The sequence below is a fragment of the Tauraco erythrolophus genome, chromosome 9 (genome assembly GCF_009769465.1).
Source record: "Tauraco erythrolophus isolate bTauEry1 chromosome 9, bTauEry1.pri, whole genome shotgun sequence".
In the NCBI taxonomy this organism is placed as follows: Eukaryota; Metazoa; Chordata; class Aves; order Musophagiformes; family Musophagidae; genus Tauraco; species Tauraco erythrolophus.
In genome coordinates this window covers 26,137,608-26,157,252 of record NC_141473.1, presented here as the reverse complement: position 1 = coordinate 26,157,252, position 19,645 = coordinate 26,137,608, and the positions used below count along the sequence as shown (strand labels likewise).

The 19,645-nt window shown below is 38.8% G+C and overlaps 1 protein-coding gene across 3 annotated transcripts in view; it reads right to left on the bottom strand.

The window, feature by feature from the left end:
* Window positions 1-3,791: 3,791 nt before the first annotated feature.
* The window catches only part of LRMDA (leucine rich melanocyte differentiation associated), a 688,129-nt gene continuing 672,275 nt past the window's right edge, over window positions 3,792-19,645 (bottom strand). For all 3 annotated transcript variants that reach the window (XM_086616874.1, XM_086616875.1, XM_086616876.1), the window contains one exon: window positions 3,792-3,871. In XM_086616874.1, coding sequence (XP_086473000.1) covers window positions 3,792-3,871 — 80 coding nt within the window. The remainder of the gene's footprint in view (window positions 3,872-19,645) is intronic.

Below are 19,645 nucleotides of genomic sequence, written 5' to 3'. Positions count from 1 at the left end.
TGGTAAGACACAGTGTGAGTCAGGACAAAATGGGCTGATTCAGAACCTTACCACAAAGGCTGCATCTAGCAAAGTTCTGTTGGGGGTAAACATTTCCCAACATACTCATATTGTTGGCAGGAATAAAATATATTAATACATCCACTGGCAGCAAGTGAAGCCTGTAATTTACAGAAAGAATTTTCAAAAGCACAGACAGGTTTGTTTCTTTCTTCTGACTTAAATAGGAGCGACATTAGACCAACATACAGTGCTTTTTCATCTGCAAAGAGGATGTGAGAATTGAACATTCAGCAATCATGTAAGGCTCTACTCAAAGAATCAAATATATTAAAAAGGGAGCTGCCTACCAGCCTTCCAATACTAGCAACCCTAACTCTCACGGATAATAACATGGACTTCAAAGGGACTCACGGTTTGAGTAAAGCAAATACTAGAATAAGTATTGCGAGACTCAGCCCTAACAAAGGAGAACAAAGTGGTTTCAGTAGTAACATACTTTCAGCGATCCCATAAATCATTTATGCACGCAACACATGCAATTACAGCCAGTTTGCTCTAAAGTTAGGTCTGTGTATCCAAAACAGTAGGATTTTCACTGAAGGTCATTTATCTTTAAGATTTCACTTCAATATTAGAGTTTGGATTTTTTTTCTTATTTTTAATTAAAAGTTGAGGAATTAATATTTGCAAGACAAAGTCAGGAATGCACTAAGCACAGCTACTACAGGCAGCTCCTAGTAAAACCATTCACCTCCTAGACTTCATTTGTGAAGACGTGAAGTCTGCCAAAAGCCAAAGTACTGATCATCACAAGATTGAACGTAGAACTGAAGCCTGGATGTTTTTATTTTTTTTTTAAATATAGTATTTGTAGATTACTTATTCAAGCACACCTCGGATCTCAAACCATCAAGAAACACAGCTGGCTAAAATTTTTCGTGTAACAACACAAAGAACTAAAAATGCAGTGGTTCCTTGGAAAGATACACATTTTAAAATCTTTATGGCTTTGTAGGTAAATCTTTTCTTTTTAATAGCCTAGTTAATCTTGAGAGGGGAAAACGTGCCATGTATGAGAAGGAGGAGCAAAGGAGAGCAAGTGGAATCTCTTCTGACATTACTGCAACATTCATCCTAAAAGACATTCTGTTCAGTCAAGATATTCAATGGGGAAAGAACCAAGTGTAGAGAGCAGCCCGAAGTTTGAAAAGTTTGCTTTCTCTTAAAATAGAACTTCAGCAGAAGGCATCTGAAAATAAAATGCTACACATATTAAAAAAGAACATATTAAAAAAGAGTTATGTTAGTATAAACAGTAATAAACATCCATGCTTCTTTTTAAATAATATTCTAACACATGTTAGTAATATAAAATAATTATTCCTAGATTATCCTTTTGATTTTCCAGAATCAGTGACATTTAGCGTGAATTCTCTTTGAGCAAACTTTAATTAGGGCTTTGCCATATTTAACTATAGGTATATAATCCCTCAAGTGAAAACAAAACCCAAAATTGAAGAGACTTTGATCACATCTCATTCCAAAAATATTTTTGCCTCCAAAGCTTTGCTGGGAAGAAAACACTCCTGAAAATGATACAAATGGTTTTGACATTAGGAAAAATAAACAAGCAAAATAAAGATGGAAAAATCATGCGGTCAGTTTGCAAGTGCTGTTTATTGTTTGAGGCAGGGTTAAAGCCTTTTATAAAGACAAGAACATATATTCAACCAGACTGAAAGTGACATTAGGTTATTCTAAACACCCCTATTCAGAACCCTGCTGCCTGTAATATGCCATGCCCAAAATACGTGGAGGCTTCAAAACAGACAATGTGATAGGAACAAACCAGGATTGTTGTTATTTTGGTAACCGAGAGACGACAAGTGCCCTAAATATTTCTAATGATATTTTTGATACAAAAAGAGCCATATAGTTTTACTTTATTTAACATCTCCTCGGTCTTCCAATGTCAATTGGCATTTCATTTGTAGCCATCTACGACATTAGAAGAGGCATTACAAGTGCTCAAAATGCGCTTTCTAGACACCAATTTGCATGGCAAAGAGCTCAGAGCTCAATTTGAAGCACAGGTGGTGTGAACTGGATCATTCTATGCTCATCACTGATTTTACATATCTGTTAAAGATTTATTATAGACTTTCAGAGAGAGTAAGGACTTCCATTTACTGAGTAAGGCCTAAATAGTTCAGCAGCAGGAAGCTTTCCTTTGTCACTCTGCCGGCATCTTGTTCTTTTTCATCAGTCAAACCTGATTTCACAATTGGCTTCAAGATCCAGTTCACTTCCACCTGCAACTCTAGCTGATAATAGCCCCCCACAGTAGAAAACTTCTAAAACCTGACATTTTCTTTAACCTGGAAAGTGAATAAAGACCAAATAATTTCAGACAAGCCAAGAACAGATGGACAGTGACGACTCTCAACTGCGACCAGTATGCATGGGTTTGGAGCAGCCCAGAGGTCAGAATTTTGGCATATTCCTTAGCCAATCCCATTGTATCTAGTAGCACTCAAAACAATACATGTATGAATCATTGGGATTTTTTTTTTCCACAGTAACAAGTTCATGATTCTAAATATGTCCAAACTGTTTATTCAAAAAACTGGAAATACGCCGTGCATTTTTATTTTTTCCACTGAAAATTTGACAATAGCCTTTCTTACACAGACATCAAAAGGGATTAATCAGAACTCTTCTATAGAACATATTAGTAAAGCCGTTAATTATGTTAATTCCATCAGTTACTTTTATTAACTTTTCTCCCCCCCCTCTGAATAATCATATCCATCTGGTGGCAATTTTATTTTATATCACTCTTTTTAAGCACTTTTTTCTTTCCAAATTTAAGCATTTAATTCTAAATGTAAGCTCTATGCAGTTTAAAATATCTTGTGCAACAAACCAGGAGGAATACACACTGTCAATGTCACAATAGAGGGCTTCTTCCAAGTATACACAGGCAGGCTGTGCCACTAATATACAGCATTAAAAAAGGATCTCTTTTCTGAAGGTCAGAGTTAGTGAATGTGGAGATGTAATTTAAGAATTAGCAATTTTTTTTTTGTCTGCAAAATTGGTTAAATCCTTTTCCTTTTCATATAAACAAATATGCAAATTGACAGTACTTTGCATGGCTGAAATATTTTCAAGATATATTTTTTTTCCCTGTTGAAAGAAAAAATAATCCATCTAGGTTTATTTGGGAGGGGAGGGAGGACACCAAACAGGAAAAAAAAAAACACCGTGAAAGGATTTGTGTAAGCATGTATGAGATGATAGAAACACAAGCACTTAATTCACAGGGAAAAAAACAAGTACAGATAAGGGCTTTTTCATCTGAAATTATAGCCTCTCTCTTTTATAAACACTTTGATATCACCAGGCTCTTTTGCTCAACAGGCAAGCTGGAGATAAAAGTGCTGCTTTTGCTCAGGCGCCGATGGATGGAGCATGCTCAATGGAGCCCCAGGTGTGACCCCTGCTCTTCTGTGAGCAGCACTTGGACCAGGCAATCCATCACGGTGCTCCTCCTGTCAGGCCGGGTGCTCGGCTGCAGCTGTCTGTCACGCTGGTGGATGGGACCTGCTTAAAGGCAATCATGTCAATCTCTATGTGACTACTCAGACTAAGATAGAAGGATGATCTTGACAGGCTTGGCAAAGTCAGCAGAAGGCACTAGAGGACTTTAGTTACATGCTTAAAATTTAGATGCAATCTGTGCTTCTTATGTGGAGAGATAGAAGAGGCAAGAAACATGCTGTGTTTTATAGCTGGTCATCTCGGATGAATCTGTTGCCCTCAGAATGTTTTCCATAGTACACATAGCGGCATTTTCCCAAAACGCCTACAAAAAAAAGGAAATAATTACTATTAGGACAGCAGTGGCATAATACACAAACAAAGCACATAACTAGGAAAATTCAAAGGAGGGAAGGGAAGAGTTTTCTCTTGTCCTGAAAAAGAAAGTTTGCGCATTTGAAATATTCACTATTGCCATTTCAACTGGCAGTTTTTAATCCACTGGGAAAACACAAACACTTGCACAACCTATCCTGTTAGGTGATAGTGTCTTCAAAAATGTAACGACCTAACACTGAAACATCATACACTATTTTAAATCACAGTACTTCTCTCAATTGAAGTTACATTTTGTACTCTGTAATCTCTCTGCTCCGTGTTTACAGGGTTTTCCTGATGATTAAAACTAAAAAGAGAAAAGCAGCAAATAGTTACAGTTTAACATGGATCCAGGAAAAACAACTTTCAAATCTTCACAAGGGCATCCTGGAAGCACCTAAAGCCATCCCTGCTTTGCAGTGGCAGAGAACTGAAGTGACTGGCTGAAATCCACATGGGAAATCATTGACAGACATAGGCTAGAACCTGGGACTCCCTAATGGTGTGACCGCCAGACTCCAGCGTTTTTCCCAGACAAATAAACATTTAGTAAAACATTTCCAAAGTAGCTCTCCAAACAACATCCCATGAACAAGACCCAATTATAAATTATGCTACATATTGGTATGTAGAGGATACTTTCAAAAATTAGCCAGAACACTGCTTTTGGGAGACAAGGCACATTATTCTCAGCAGGTACAGGTAGCAAGAAGCCTGAGGAAGCCTTAACTGCTGTGGGTGAGACACACACACCTGCAATCTCTCTACCTTATTCAAAAGCATCCCCTCTGGTGGTACTAAGTGGTATGTGAAAGCGTAAGTTCACAGCCACATCCCACATATGAAAATCCTCAAAGATGCTAAATTTTACTAGCAGAGTTGTTCTTTATGTCTCCAGGCACCTATAGTCAAATTAAAGTCATCTCCCATGTACAGCAGAAAGGTGAAAGAGTGTCCTCTACCTTGGGAGCGTCTTAGCACAGCAGTCACTGAAGTACCTAACTCACTCTTGTAAGGGCAAATGTAACCTAGCCCGAAGGAGACAAACACTGCCTTACACAGAGGGTAAAGATGGGAAAGGAGCAGATCTTCAACTGATTGCTGTTTTAAGCTTTTCAGGACTCACATAGCAAATACTGTGCTCACCTGCAGTATGAATTAATTATGTAAGCTTTTATATTCTGCATCTATTTTTCCAGTATAAAGTGCATCAGATAAGCAACTAAAGCCTTGGAAGGTATAGGCTGTGCAAGATTAATGTTAACCCACGCTCTTCTTTCCTTCTAAGACATTAGGACAGTAACACTCTCCTATAAAAAAAATTAAAAATAAGCTGTCATGTGTTGTGGAAAACACATTCCTCTCCAGGATAACACAAATGGGGACTATATGGTGCAGTGCTTGATACCTTTCCCCTCCTCCATGGAGCTTTCTTCACTAATTTCACTAGTGGAGCCATTTCCACATTCAAGGGATGATATTATCGTTCCTAAAAAAGCATTTAATAAAAAGCAAGTTTATTTCCCCCTACACAGATGATATTCCAAGTCAAACTGCAGCAGGCATTAGGCTAGTAACAAGGCCATTTAGAACTCCAAATGTAAAGGAGACGAACAGTTTATTAATGGCATTCTTCAGACTCCTTTTTCACTGGCATTGATAAAAGTCTTGTTTGAGGTCTGCCGCGTTTCTTAAGGACTGGAATCAAGTCTGTTTATAGAGATGCTGGTGAGAGAGTGCTGTTTGATGAATGCTGGAGACTGTAGCTAGGTGTCAGCGCTTAGAAAATGAGGCAAGGACATGAGGTATTAATATTGTCAATGATCTCTTGACAGGAAAACAGATACTGCATTCACCGTCAGATTTAAATAGACATCAAGTGCATTAATGACAAAAGGGCAGACTTCAAACAAAGGGGCTGTATGGCGCTGCGCTGAGCCGGTCTGCGAGTTGGCAATAACCTGATCTGAAAAGACACTGTCAGGACTACAGACAGGACCGGGATTGTGTGCGGTGACAGAAAACAGAGATGCTGACAGAGATACCGGTGCCACATTATGCCAAGTATATTCTAACACTGTCTCCAGCCCTAACTAAATCTGACATCATTTCCTATCGCTTATAGTATCCTCCACTGCTCCGGCAGAATATTTCTCCCCAGACATCATTACAAACTCCGCCGCAGTTTTAAAGTTACTGGCAGGGCTGTGCTGCCGCGGAGGCTGGGTCTAGAGGCCTAAGGATAACCTCAGTCAATCTAAATTTGGAGTTTGCTGGAGAAGTGCTCTCATTTTCACTGATATCTCAGCTACTTGAGGTGATCTGAACGCTAAAGTGTGAGGAGCTGTCACCTTGAATAAAATCCTTAAAGTAAAGACGCTCAGTTCCCGGGATGTTCAGCAAAGATGTCGGACAGTCTGGCAGTAGGAAATGAAATCCAGCTGCTGCGGCTCGCCTGGGGATAAAGGTGCTTGGGCTAGTGACAGTTAAAGTCAGCTGAAATTTTTGAACTCCTGCAGCCTACAATTGTTTAAATTAAGGAAGTGTTGTCTCCGCAGAGATTCCCTACCCAGGCACACAGCTGTGATTCAATTGCCAGGCATATTACACACGCCGCCCAGAGAGCCTTGATAAAAGCACGGTTGAAAACGTTGCCATGAGACTTTCTTTATCATGAAGGTTATTTGTAAAACAATAATCTTGCTCATAAATTAAATCCTGTGACTGGTTGGTTTTCTGTTTTGTTTTGTTTTTCCTCACCATTCCCCATGTCCCTTTGGCAACTGCAGAAAACTCAGAGAACTACAAAAGGCTTGTGTGCTGCAATAAGAATTTTGATGCTAAGATATGTCACACATGAATTTAGGAAACCTACTGCTTCTCTTCTGCCTATCTGCTATGGTAGTCATTACTTGCAGTGCAGGAGCAGGAGTACGTTTGTGCTTTTGCACACAGACAAGTGGGGAAACAATACATCTGTGGCTGTTGTGGTGTTTTTTAATTAAAATATCCAGCATTGGCCATAATAAGCTAAGTATACCCCCTATACATCAAAACAACACACAGCATCCTGAATGAGGTTTCTGCTCATGGTTCTTAAGAAATGACAACACAAGGTCTCTTGAGGGATCATCTTCCCTGAATGAGGCTTCTAATTTTTCTTAAGTAGCTGCTTCTACCATCACCACAAGCTGTTAAAACTATAATTATGAAAAAAATGCATTGGGAAGAATAATTTTTAAATTCACTCTTTATCTTTTAAATGTTTTCCCCCCTCAGAATGGATGTTCTAATTACGCTGGGTAAGTAATGACCTTGCAGTTGCTTGCATGTGTTGCAGTATCAGTCTTTCCTCACAAACACATTGTAATGTCAGCAACGTCAGCTTTTCCTTAGCTGAGGGAAAACCCAATTATCCAAATAAATAAATAAATACATACATGCATACTAAAGCACATGAAAAATGGTTCAAGTCATGTTTGCTTCTTTTAAATTGTGGACGTGTTGCAGAGAGCTATGGTTTAGCTGGACCTCCATACACTTTACTAGAGCTAAAAAAGCTTGCAGATCTTCATTTTTTATCTGGAAAATGGTAAAAAGAATTTGCAATGGGATATACTAGACCTATAGATCATACAGTCTCAATCATGGGTCAAAATTCAGCTCAAGCCAACAGTGACCTAAGAGAAACATTGTCTGGTAGCGTCTTGTTGCCTTTCTTAGTTTGCTCTTTTTCCTACCAAATAAATGCTCTACATCTATAAAAAAAAAAACACTTCTCAGTCATCATAGCTGGGGCAGCTGTTGGCAATACAGCCTTCTCTGGTAGCATTCAGTTTCCTTTAAGAAGTAATTACTAAAACTAAGTAGTCAAGACAACGCTTTCGCCACCTCTATCAAAACCTATTGACACATCTGCCCAAGATGCCCCTCAGGCACCCATTTTAACATCAAATGTTTTTAATAAACCTCTCTGCAAGTGCAAACAGCAAAGTACTCACAACTAAGTTTGTTGGTCAAGCACATTGGTCTACAGTATACATCAGGGATTACATTTCAGCGTACAGTCCTTTGCCCATCTTCCACATGGGCTAACCACAGGTCCTCCTACTAGAAGCTGTGGTCAGATCACTTCATATGCAGACTCAATATTCTAGCGGAATTCCACTTCGTCTAACTTTAATTTGAGTACAGTACCTACATCCTCCACCGCCAATTTGTATTTGATCCATATTCACCTCTTTTTCCACAACCTGCTGTTGTATAGTTTTGCTACAGGCTATAAAACAGCTGTCATGTTCCACCAAGAAGCTGGGTGCACTTCAGTGTGGTTATACTACCAATCTGTAAATTGTTTTGAGACCCTTCAGGATGAAATATCGATACCATTATCATTTTTTTTTCATAGGCACTTGAGGCATATTCTACAATTAATGAACAGAAGTTACAAAATTCCCTTAAATATTAATATAAACTTCCTTGTAAAGGAAAATAATTCCCTACCTACAACATTTAGAGGAGAATAAACACCTATCTACAAACAGTTTAAAGTCTATAGTGCCAGTGATTTAGGCAAAACACCTCCATCAGTTGAATTAATTTAAAGCCTTTAAAAAATCTTTTCATCTAAGGGATAAGTAAAGCTGGTTTGAAACATAAAATCCTTTTATACAGGAGTTTAGAAAATTTTCATTTTGTATTTATCTTCATGGAAATGCTAACTACTTTATCTAGTTGTCTAGTTTACAACTTCTTGTTTTCAATTCCACTTTCTCTTGTGATGAGAAATGAAGTAAGAGATTTTCAAGAATTTAGGAGCCTAATCCTCTCACCTTCAGAAGCACAGTTGTTTGTTGTTTTTTTTTTTTTTCCTGCTGAATCAGGAGAATTAAATTATATATACTCTCAGTCATTTCAGTTTTTTAAAAAAAATCATTCTAATTGTACCTTAGCTATCTATTTAATATTCATCATTAAAAACAAACAACTGAAAGCTGTAAAAAGTATCACAATATTTCCAGTCGCGCTCCTTCAAAACATTTGCTTTGTAATCCTCTATGAATTGTTAAAAAAACCCAAAAAACCTAAACCACAGAAACATTAGCCTGACATTCAGCCAAATCAGCTCAAAATTTGGGGAGCACAGATCCATGCAAAGCTTCACAGCAGGCAAGCACAGGGGCTGGGGAGAGGGAGAGGAGACCTAAATAACAGTGATAGGAAAATAAAATAAACTGAAAGTTTACCTGGACCCAGGCAGTGCACTTTTAGTTCTACTGAGCCTTGTGGCTGTAACATCACGGACATACTTTAAAAAAGCAAAATAAAAGGATTTTTTTTTTCCAAAAGTGTTGAGTGTTTTTCCAAGTTACTCAGTCTTTTGAGGTTCATTCATCAACTTTAACTTGCAGACATTTATAGTTGGGCCTTCATAACTGTTCACATATAAATACATTTTTATAAACAAGAACAATAGTTTGAGCCATTAGAAATCCTTTTCTTTTGGAGATCTGTCAGGGCCGAAAGCAGAAAAGAATGCTTGTAATGTTGTTGATCCATGTTCTGTAAAATGGACCAAATTTAATAAAAAATTTAAAACTATAAACTTATAGGACAAGAAGGAAGGGAATTATACACAGACTTTTTATATTTCATGTTCACTTTTGGTGTAACAGAAAAATTGTTTCTATTGAATGTGATCCAGACGATGAACTCTGACGCAGGAATCTGAGAAGATCACTTGGAAGATAAGAAAAGGTGTAAAGGATCACCTGGGTCACTAGGTCCTCCCAAAAGCAGCCAGACATGAAACTTTGAGAGGTCCACTCAGACTTTCATTCTGCCCCAGCAAAGAAACCACTGTCAGTACGGGGAAGCGCAAGCTTGAAAACTGCAATGTGACACAGGAAAAGAACAGAGGAGTTGCAGCTGTCCTTGCTAACATGATTGGATCTCTGAGTACTACAATTAAATCTGTTTGTTGCAACTGCAACTTTCAGAATGCTCCAGGTTGAAGTTGAGACGCAGGATCTAGACTCCTTAAATCAGAGCAGAGGGAGCAACGGAAAGAGGAGCACGGAACAAATAAGGAAGTGAATGCCTTTGGCTGCGCTGCAGTTGACTGCTGTAGAAGGGTTATCTCATAAAGACCTGAAATACCATAGCAATAAACCAAGACCAAACAAAAATTCCCTAAAATAGTACCATAAAACAGTTGCAAACGCTCAAATAACAAATGCATAAATACTAACTTTCCTTATGTTATAAACTAATTAATTTAGTTTTAACATGATAAACCCACTAAATGTAAGCAAAAATAACGCATCATTCCTCCCAAACTATCTGTGCATAAAGGGATCAGATTGTGCTGGGAAGGCTGAAGACGCAGCTCACTGTGGCTAAAGCAGAATTCCCACACCTCAGCCACAATACTGAGAGTGGTCCCCAAATACTCCCAAAGAGGTCCCCATGGATTAAGGAACACAGTTCATTGCAGGTTTCCTGAAGGAGGAGGACATTCTTTCACTAGCAAGCTGCTGATCCCAATTCTCCCCTCCCTCTGTGTGTAACAACACTGTAGGAAGGTAACCTTCACATTCAGGAGAGATGAATTACCTCTTTGCTCTGCTCCCTGCACAGGGATGCCAAACAGAGATAACATTTTCCTCTGGACATCCTATAGCATGGGGCACAAAGTGGTCTCTCACACTAAAAGAACTTACCGAAAGGCACAAAATCAAATCTGTATCCAGTCTACAGCAACAGTGTTGGAATTATACACCTAAGCTGGTGCTGAGAGGAATAAGAGCAGGCAAACTAAGACACTGAATTATTGCAAGGATCCTGCACAGACAAGTACTGTGACATGTCAAGTCTCACTGGCCTGTTTGTAGGAAAGGGGGAAAAAGGAGGAGGGTGTGGGGAAGTGAGAGTAGGGGAGGGGAAGGAAAGCAGTCAACAGGGAGAGGATGTTGGAAAAATTTGCAATGAAGGTGATAGGAATACAAAGATGTGAAGTTTGCATGCCGGGCCAAGGGAGCTGCATAAATGTTCAGTGTAAACTAGCAGTCAAGCTGATGTGTGACAAAGTGCAGCCTGCTGTAAATACACTTCAGGGCTCCCAATGCAGCTGGGGATGAAACTTGTAATTTGGAAGGAGAGGAAAAAAAAAAAACAACAAAACACACCAAACAAAACATAAAAGTAAAAAGAGGAAAGAAAAAAATGCACTGTAAGCATTTTCTCACATAATCTGTTACTGGAAAATTGAGAAGCTTGTCCAAGTCCGTGGGAATAAGCTGATGAGCTGATACTTAATAATAAACCATATTGTGTCATGGTGTGGAGTCATCTAGATCCATTCAGGCCACAAACTATATTACTTTATACAGCCCTGGCTGACATACATTTAAAGCCCTCTACGCATTAAGGAGCCATTAGGCTGACAGATTAAAAGTTATCTTGGAGCTAATGTTTCCATTATGTGTATCCTGGCAGTGGAACAATCAACACACTGTTCCTCAGATGTCATACTTTGTTTAAAAAAGGGTAGGGGGGAGAGAAGGGGGAAAGGAGGGTATCTCTCCCTCCTTGAATGACATTGACATGATCAGCTTTGATCTGGGCATGTGCTGTCTACAGATTCTCTACCGTTGGCTAAAATAGGAGCATTATGGGCATAATACTTTTAATTCATTAACCAGTTCCGTACTCCACTGGGTATGCTTGTTACAATTTAAGGTCCTACACTTGGGATTTCTTTGGAATCTTTCCATGCTTATTGTAACCATCATCAGAGAAATATGTTGGAGGGGGGGAATGTCTCTCTCTAGTGAAAATGAAGCAAAAAGCACCAAACAAAAAAAACAAATGCTTTTGTCTCTTCAGTGCATCTTTACCATTTTTGCACTCTCAAACAACGTCATGGATGGAATTAACACCATCTTTATGATGAAACGTTTCTTGTTGTGTATGTTGAAATTTTAAAGCAGATTTTTTTAATTACTCAGACACAGAAATTGTATAGTCATCTAGACACTGCAATCAAAGAAACCTAAGTGCACAGAAAGCATCAGCATGCCAGATATTATGGGTGAACTGATACTTAAATTTGGTTTATATTGAATACCCTTGAAGGAGATAGAGGAAAGGAAGTACGGGTTCACAGATCTTTTAGTCTTTTAAAACACTTCTTCATGTATCTCATTCTATCATATATGGTCTAGATGAAAGTAGTAGAGTAAAAGCAGAACAAATTACTGCAAATATCCAATGCAAGTCTGGTTACATCTGTTAAATACCCTTCATCTCTAAACCAATTTCACTAGAGCTTAATTGCTTTCTGTTAATGACCAAATATCCCAAACCGAACTAGTTGTTTCAGTAACCAGGCAAAAAGCCGCTCCCTGCCAAAACAGACCCGTCTCCCCGGCTTTGCTCCTGCCAGGCAGCTTCAGGCCGAGAGCATCAGCACTAGAGGGCAGCAGGCATTTGTCTAAAAAACGGACCACACCGGCAAACTAAATATTCCGATATGACAATTAAAGCAATACTGTTTGTTAGTTTTGCAGCCAATTTCTTGTTCTGTCATGATCAAAGCCTATATTCATTCAACCTCTGCCTTCAGCCTTTCGCCCAGGAGCCAGACTTCTGGTGGGCTAATCTCAGTGAGCATCAGTTTGCGTATACAGATGGCTACAAAAGGACGTCACCGGGTAGTGGTCTGAACAAAAGGCTTGAAATGTTGTATGGGGGGGGAGGTGACCGTCCGTCTGCACCGCTGGCTTCCACTGCAGCTGGAGTGGCACTTGTTATTCCCTCACAGTCACAATATAAATTCTAGCCCTCTTTTGAACGATCTTTCTATTACTTTTGATAATGTGACAGTATGATCACAGAAGTGATGTAAGAGACACTTCTAAGATATTCAGAGTGGTGGAAGGAAAAGAGGTTGTAAAATCCCATCCCTATCATATATTAATGTTCAGCTGTTCAGTGTATACTCACCATATTAACTTAGGAGATTTTCAGTTAATTTGGCTAACATACGCAAAAATGGCATTTCTGTAGGATGCTCTGTACTTTGGGCTACATTCTACTAATAATACTTATGTTAATCAGCAACAGAATTAAGCCATAAAGAATGACAGGGTCATTAAGAAAACAGAAAGTGTGTATAATTATATTGTACTTCACAAACTTTAACCATGCACAGATTGCATTAGCAGTAAAATACAAGGGGAAAAAAAAGAGGGAAGTAAGCTCTTTTAGTAACTGTGATAGAATTAAACAAATTTACCATGATTTATGGGGCAGAAAGCAAACTTTTAGAATAATTGTTTGGAAAGTCCTCAAGCATTCCAATAAAATTACAAATTCTTATGTGAGGAAAAAAAAAAAGAGCAGCAGGGCCCTTCTGGAGAGTTTAGACATTAATTTGGCTCATCTCATGAGTAAAACTTGCTTTTGGATCTCAAATGTGTTCCTGCTGGAGGAGTTCACATTAGGAAAAAAAAGCCATACAAAATTCAGTCTGGCTCAACTGGTTTGAAATTTCTCCAGAGAGTCATCTGAAATAAAGACAAGTTGCTTTTTATTTTTAAAGCTGGGAAAGAAATCTCTCAAATAAAATTAAAGAGCATAATGAAATAGTGCTGCTGTCACATTGTGAGACAGTTAAGGGAACCTTCTTTGAATGCCATTACTTGCTCTTTTCCATAAGCCCTTCCTCAGAAACAAAGGAAACATTTAACTAATTGCTAATGATAGGATTGCTATGATTTTTCCTAACACAAAACAAACATTTTTTAAGAAGCTGATACTACAAGGCCCTGGATTTCCTTGATTTCCAGTGGAAGCTGAAGGCATTTGGCACTTTGTAAGACACATCTGGGCCCCACGCAACTGGTGAGCTGCTTTCTCTCTTCTATAGCTGTTGCTATAGAGCACCAAATGAAATCAGAAGTGCATCTGGATCCAAACATCTGAAGTGCTCGGCAAATATCTAGTTATCTGGACTAAGTCTGGGCTTGTTTCTTAGCAGAATTTTGTTCTATGCTATATCGCATATAACACCATCTGCTATTGCTAAATTCTTACTGACCCTAGTCTAGTTCCTGAACACCGACTGCCTCCAGTACTGCATGCCAAAACATTGTCATTGTTTCCTGTCCTCAACTCTTTTCCTCCTTCCTCAACCTCCTCTTAAAAACATGCTAATGAGACAGAGGCTGAAGGTTAAATCACAGTAGACAGCAGAACACAGTTTATAAGTGCACTTTTAGCCTCTATGGAAGCTTTTGCTAGAGATAAAAGATAGGGGGCTAAGAAGTAACTCAAGAGAGGCACATTAAAACCCCTCCATTAGGGTCAGAGTCATTAAAGTTTAGTCAAAGCACCAAAGACTTTCTAACAAGTATTATGCTTAGTAAACATTTTCCACTGGAGCACAGATATTGGTGAGAGCTTTTGGAGTGTGACAGTTAATCAGTATTCACCCGCTTTGACAGCTTGAAATATTACTCACTTATTTGGCTGGTTCAGATTTGTCAGACTCGGCTATGTCGTAAGTTAACATGTACCCATATTAAAAAGGAGCCAACTGGCAAATGTGCACATTGGATCTAATAAAACACATCTGGCCAAACAATCTAGCAACACTGATCACTGTATCACTCACAAGCACAAATTAACAGTGATTGTCTTTGAGACTACCAAGCTAAACAGGAAGAAATAACCTGTTACCTACTACTTCCCCAAATATCCTTTAAATGGTTAACTGAAGGATAAAACCTCCACCACATTCTGTTTCCGAGACGTTCAATTGCTTGGTTAAAGCTGCATAAATATTTTAGATGTCTTGGGTCATTCTCTGACACAGTGAAGAAACTCTTAAGATAGAAGTTGTCCCTCAATCCAGAGAATGTTTTTTTTTGGCCAGGGAAGCCCCATCTACCACAGGAAGGTCATTTCGACAACGGTAACACTCTTCACCTTAGTCCTCAGAGTGGGCACCATTAAAACAGAAAGTGCTCTGAAGGTAGCAGGTAGTCCAGGATTAGCCCATCGCACAAATTTGCAGTGGGAAAGCTAGTCACATGCAGTCGCTGTTTGGTTAAACACATCCAACAGTCGGGTACATGAGGGCTGCTGTTAAGCCTGGGGCAGCACTGAACAGTCTCTTTCCTGAAGGACTAAGTACTGGGCACACTGACTTCCACAGCATCTCTTGTGCTCTCTGACAGAAGCAACGCACAGTACAACTGCCCTACTGAAGACCTCAAAAGCAATAACAAAAAAATTATACAAGAAAGATATTTTCAGGGATAAGGAAAGCTTAACCACTTACGTGTGTGCAGCGAACCCTCTGGTCCTTTCAGAGAGGCTCCTGGGAAGCAGTTACATGCTACTGATTTCAGTCTTTGGGCAAAACAAGCTTGACATTCCTGTTGGCATCTCTGCTGAGAACAGACACTGGCCTTGCTCAGAAAACATCAAATGTGACTTTCTGCTAGCTGTGGCTGCGGCTAAGCTGAATACTGAAGGCACGGGGAGGAGAGGTCACAGAGGAAGCAGTAGTTAACGGGGTAAAGTGAGTGTTATAATCCCCAAATTGCAGTTGGACTGAATGTTTTCAGACAATTTGCCTGTCTAAACCAAGACAGTATCATTTTTCTTTCTTCTAGGAGAGGGTTAAGAATAATCTGAAGCTTGGAAAATGGCTGCTGTTGATACTAGTGAGGCCTTCTCTTTAACTAGATCCTTCAGGAAAAAACAAATTAATCAACAGCCAGCTGAAGTGGGTTTAATGATTGCATTCTGCATACAATCAGCTTTTCCCTTTTCAAGGGCCATCAATATGTCAAGGGAAGACATATCTGAAGGATATAGCTCTTAACATCAAGGTTATCTATTCTCCACAAGGCTCCCACTCCTTACTGGGCTGATACTTTACACTGCCTGTGTCTAACATTTTCATCAACTCTGCAATCAATCAAGGTAATAATGTTGTGCAAAAAATCAATTAACAACGCAATTAAACTTTCCTTATTATCTCAAAGGGCTGAAATAATACCTAAAGGGAAGATAGACTCACTGAACGCAGACATCCATAACCCAATGTGAAAGTGAATTATGAGGTTAGACAGATGCAGGCATGTACTGGCGCTGTTATTTTCAAAGGGATATATCTCATCCAGGCAGTGTATCAGTCACCACCAATCCCATACCCTAAAATTCCAAATTACTTTTAAGAAATATACGATGTGCAATATCCATTTCATATTCTCTTTTAGAGATAAACCCCCCAAAATCTGAACAGGAGTATTATTCAAAGACAAAATGATCTTTCAGAGAGAACATAAAATATAAAAGCTATAATAACATTTACATCTGTATACCACCCATGTCTGTAAATGCAGGTCATCAATTATACATAATCTGTAGTGAATAAGGAGCAGAAGAAGCAGCACAACATTTAAAGCCCAAAGGCTCAAATTTGCAAATACCTTGCATCAAGTACACTGAAGGAAGAGCCCCAATATAAACACATACAGCAACAATAGCACGGACTTAAGTATCACTCACTGAAAATAAGACAGAGTGCCTATATTATTTTGTAATTACAATCAACCCTCATGGAAACATCATTCCCAAGAGCTGAGAGTTTTAAAGTGCATTGAAAGCAGACAATTAACCCCTTGCTGTTGGGAGGATTTGGGTTTTAGCATAAAGACATTAAGGATCAGGGGCATTCGGCACACCAACACAATAGAGTTAATACAGTTAGAAATCCAGGTGCAATAGTCTTGTGTCAGAGATGCATGGATGAGGGTTTGGGGGAGGGAGAAGAAAAGAGATGAGGAGAGGAAGAGTACATCTAAAATTAACTACCATATGAGAGGTCTTACTAGTCTCCGGGGACAAACAAAAAAATGTTGTTATACAAAGAATACGATCACGACCAAGCTAGGTGTTCTGTGGGTTTTTTTTGACACCTATCATTTTCTATCACACAACCTGAGCATTCCCCCTCAGCCCCCCTTACTCATTTCCCAACACACACAGCCTTCAGCCTCTGTTGTTTTGATTTAACGTAGGCAAAAAGATAATGAAAAAACATTTAAGAGAAACCTATGTCAGAGTGACAAGCTAGGATCGCATCCTGTAATAAGCTCGGGAAAATTTGGAAGCTGAAAAGGTTTCCCTTAAATGGGGCACTTTGAATTCCTCTATTAAAGGGTGCTCTGCGTTTCTGTGTTAGCAGAGGTGTTCTACAAAGCAGTTCTCCCAGCAGGGTTTGCTTAAGCACATAACAGCTGCAGTTTAGAAATGGTCTATTCTTACAATTAGCTCATGTAGTGCAAGTGGCTTGTTTGGACCAAGAACATCTTTTTTTGTTGATAATTCTCCCTGGTTTTGTCTTTGTCTTGCACTTCCTGCCCTTTCCCCTGCTACCTCCCATGCTGTGGAGTCAGTCATGGGTGAGACACAAATAAGTGAATTCAAAACTAAATTTTTCCAAAATTTTTGAAACATTACACGGTTTTCCTGTATGGATTTGGGGCATTAATATTATTCCAGGATTAGAGAATTCAGCCATTACTATCTTAACCTTTAGGAACATAATTAATATGTTTTCATTTTCAATGACTTCATTGTGTGTCTATCAACTGGAACCATTCCTGCTGTGTATTTGATTCCACTGACGATGGGGTGTGTTGGATTTTAAATGATGTGCTAGCACTTCTGTTCCCTATATACTCTAGTTTATGTGTTATTCATGACTCGCATTTGGAGACATGGATGATACGCAGATGTAAATGTTATTAAAGCTTTTGTGTTTTAGATTCATTGTGAAAGACTTCTTTGTTTTCAGATGATTCTTTTAACCATCTCAAATAACCAGCAATCGATGACATTGTCTTGAGACTTTTTTCTTTCCTTTTAAAATTTTTGACGAAGAGATTCATTTTTTTCTCCTTAATGTTCTCTCTTCATCAAAACAAAATACAGGATAAACTGACAGACAGCAGAGTTACATCTGCAGGATAATGTAGAAGTAAACCCCTTTTTTGTCACACACTCATTATACAAAATCAGAACCAAAAGTTACTTTATTTTTCACTAGCTGTTGGGGCTGTGGGTCCCAGTTCAAGAAGGCTGTGACTGGCATAATTCTCAAACTGCTTTCACCCTTTAACATCACATTGTATTCCTGAGGAATTCAAATGAGCATGTCAAATCATGGTTCCCTATCTTCTTTTTCACTTACTTTAAAATTATTTTAGATTAATAGTTTTGTATCACTATTTAAAGATTTTGACTATATGACAGACATACCGTGTATCTTTGTTGCAGTGGTATTTTGTAGGAAAAAAACGAAACATAAATGTGTACTTAAATGCACTGTACATATCAGCCTTGCAAAATATTATCCAGCCAGTAGTCAGAGGCAATTTTTTTGATGGACAGATAAAACACCATTAAATTCTTTCATCGTCACTTATTAAGGCAAAGGGTGAGCAGGTACATTTGTGTGTCTGGGCTGGTAAATCTTTAAGACAGTTGTGTGAGGCTGCTGTACTTGAGTACATAAATACACCCACGTAACTTCGAACTGAAAGAAACATGCTCTCAAAACCCCATGTTTAATCACTAATAATTCTGTCTTTCGACAGTATTTTTTTCCATACATCCTTAGATACTTCTCTCAATGAAGTTGAACCTCACTTCAAATGTGAAGTCTTAGAGTTCTCACATTTTCTGCTTTATGCTTTAAAAGAAATCTTTTAAAGCAGCTTTTTTTTTCTTTTTATTTCTGTATTTATCCATTAAGCCTATAATACGTAGCAGCAGACTCTCTACAGAACTTAAATATTCAGAAACCATGCTAAAAGGGATTTCTTTGTCTGAAATTCAAGCTGTTTCTTGTAAAAACATCTAACTTGGAGTAATTTAGTCAAATGGTATAATGGATTGACCAAGAAAATAACCTATTATATGTTGTCTTCTGTGGGAGTAGCATGCTGGATAGTGGCAGCTTGCACTCCCCAACATACCATTTTACAGAGAACTTCATATTTTGTTGTGAATAGTTACTGAAAAGAGAGTTTTCCATCTGACAGAGAGAATCAATCTAATGTCATCTACTCTTTACCTCCAATTTTCTACTAGCACCACCTCTGTCTGGTGCAATCTTGTTAATGTTTTGCTGTAGATACCTGCTGTTTTACTTCACATGCCACTAAAGCTTACTGGTTTAGAGCACTTTTGGAAAACTGCTTTTGAGCTTTATGAAACAGAAGACAATTTGTGAAACCGAACCAAACTGTAACTTAATTCAGCAGGACACTGCAACCCTGCTCTAAGTCTTTGATGCTTAATTATGACCATAATAAAGCTCTAAACTTCCCCTTCACCAGACACATCGAAGTCAGCTCAGAACTACTCAATAGACCATTTCTAATGGTCATAAAATAGTACATCATGGCTCTGTTGCCTTGCACTGTGTTCCAGGTAAATCCTAGACATAGTGTAGTGTGGTCATACAATGGGAGGAGCAACCCACTCCCTACTGCAGGAAGTAAGATCAGGAGAAAGTAGCATGACTGGAAGCATCATCAGATTAGGCTCTGCTGGGTCCCTGAGATGAGCGCGCTACTCTATTTGGGACAAATGACACAGGGTCAGCAGGAGAGTGGGAAAAAAGGCCATTTTTGTG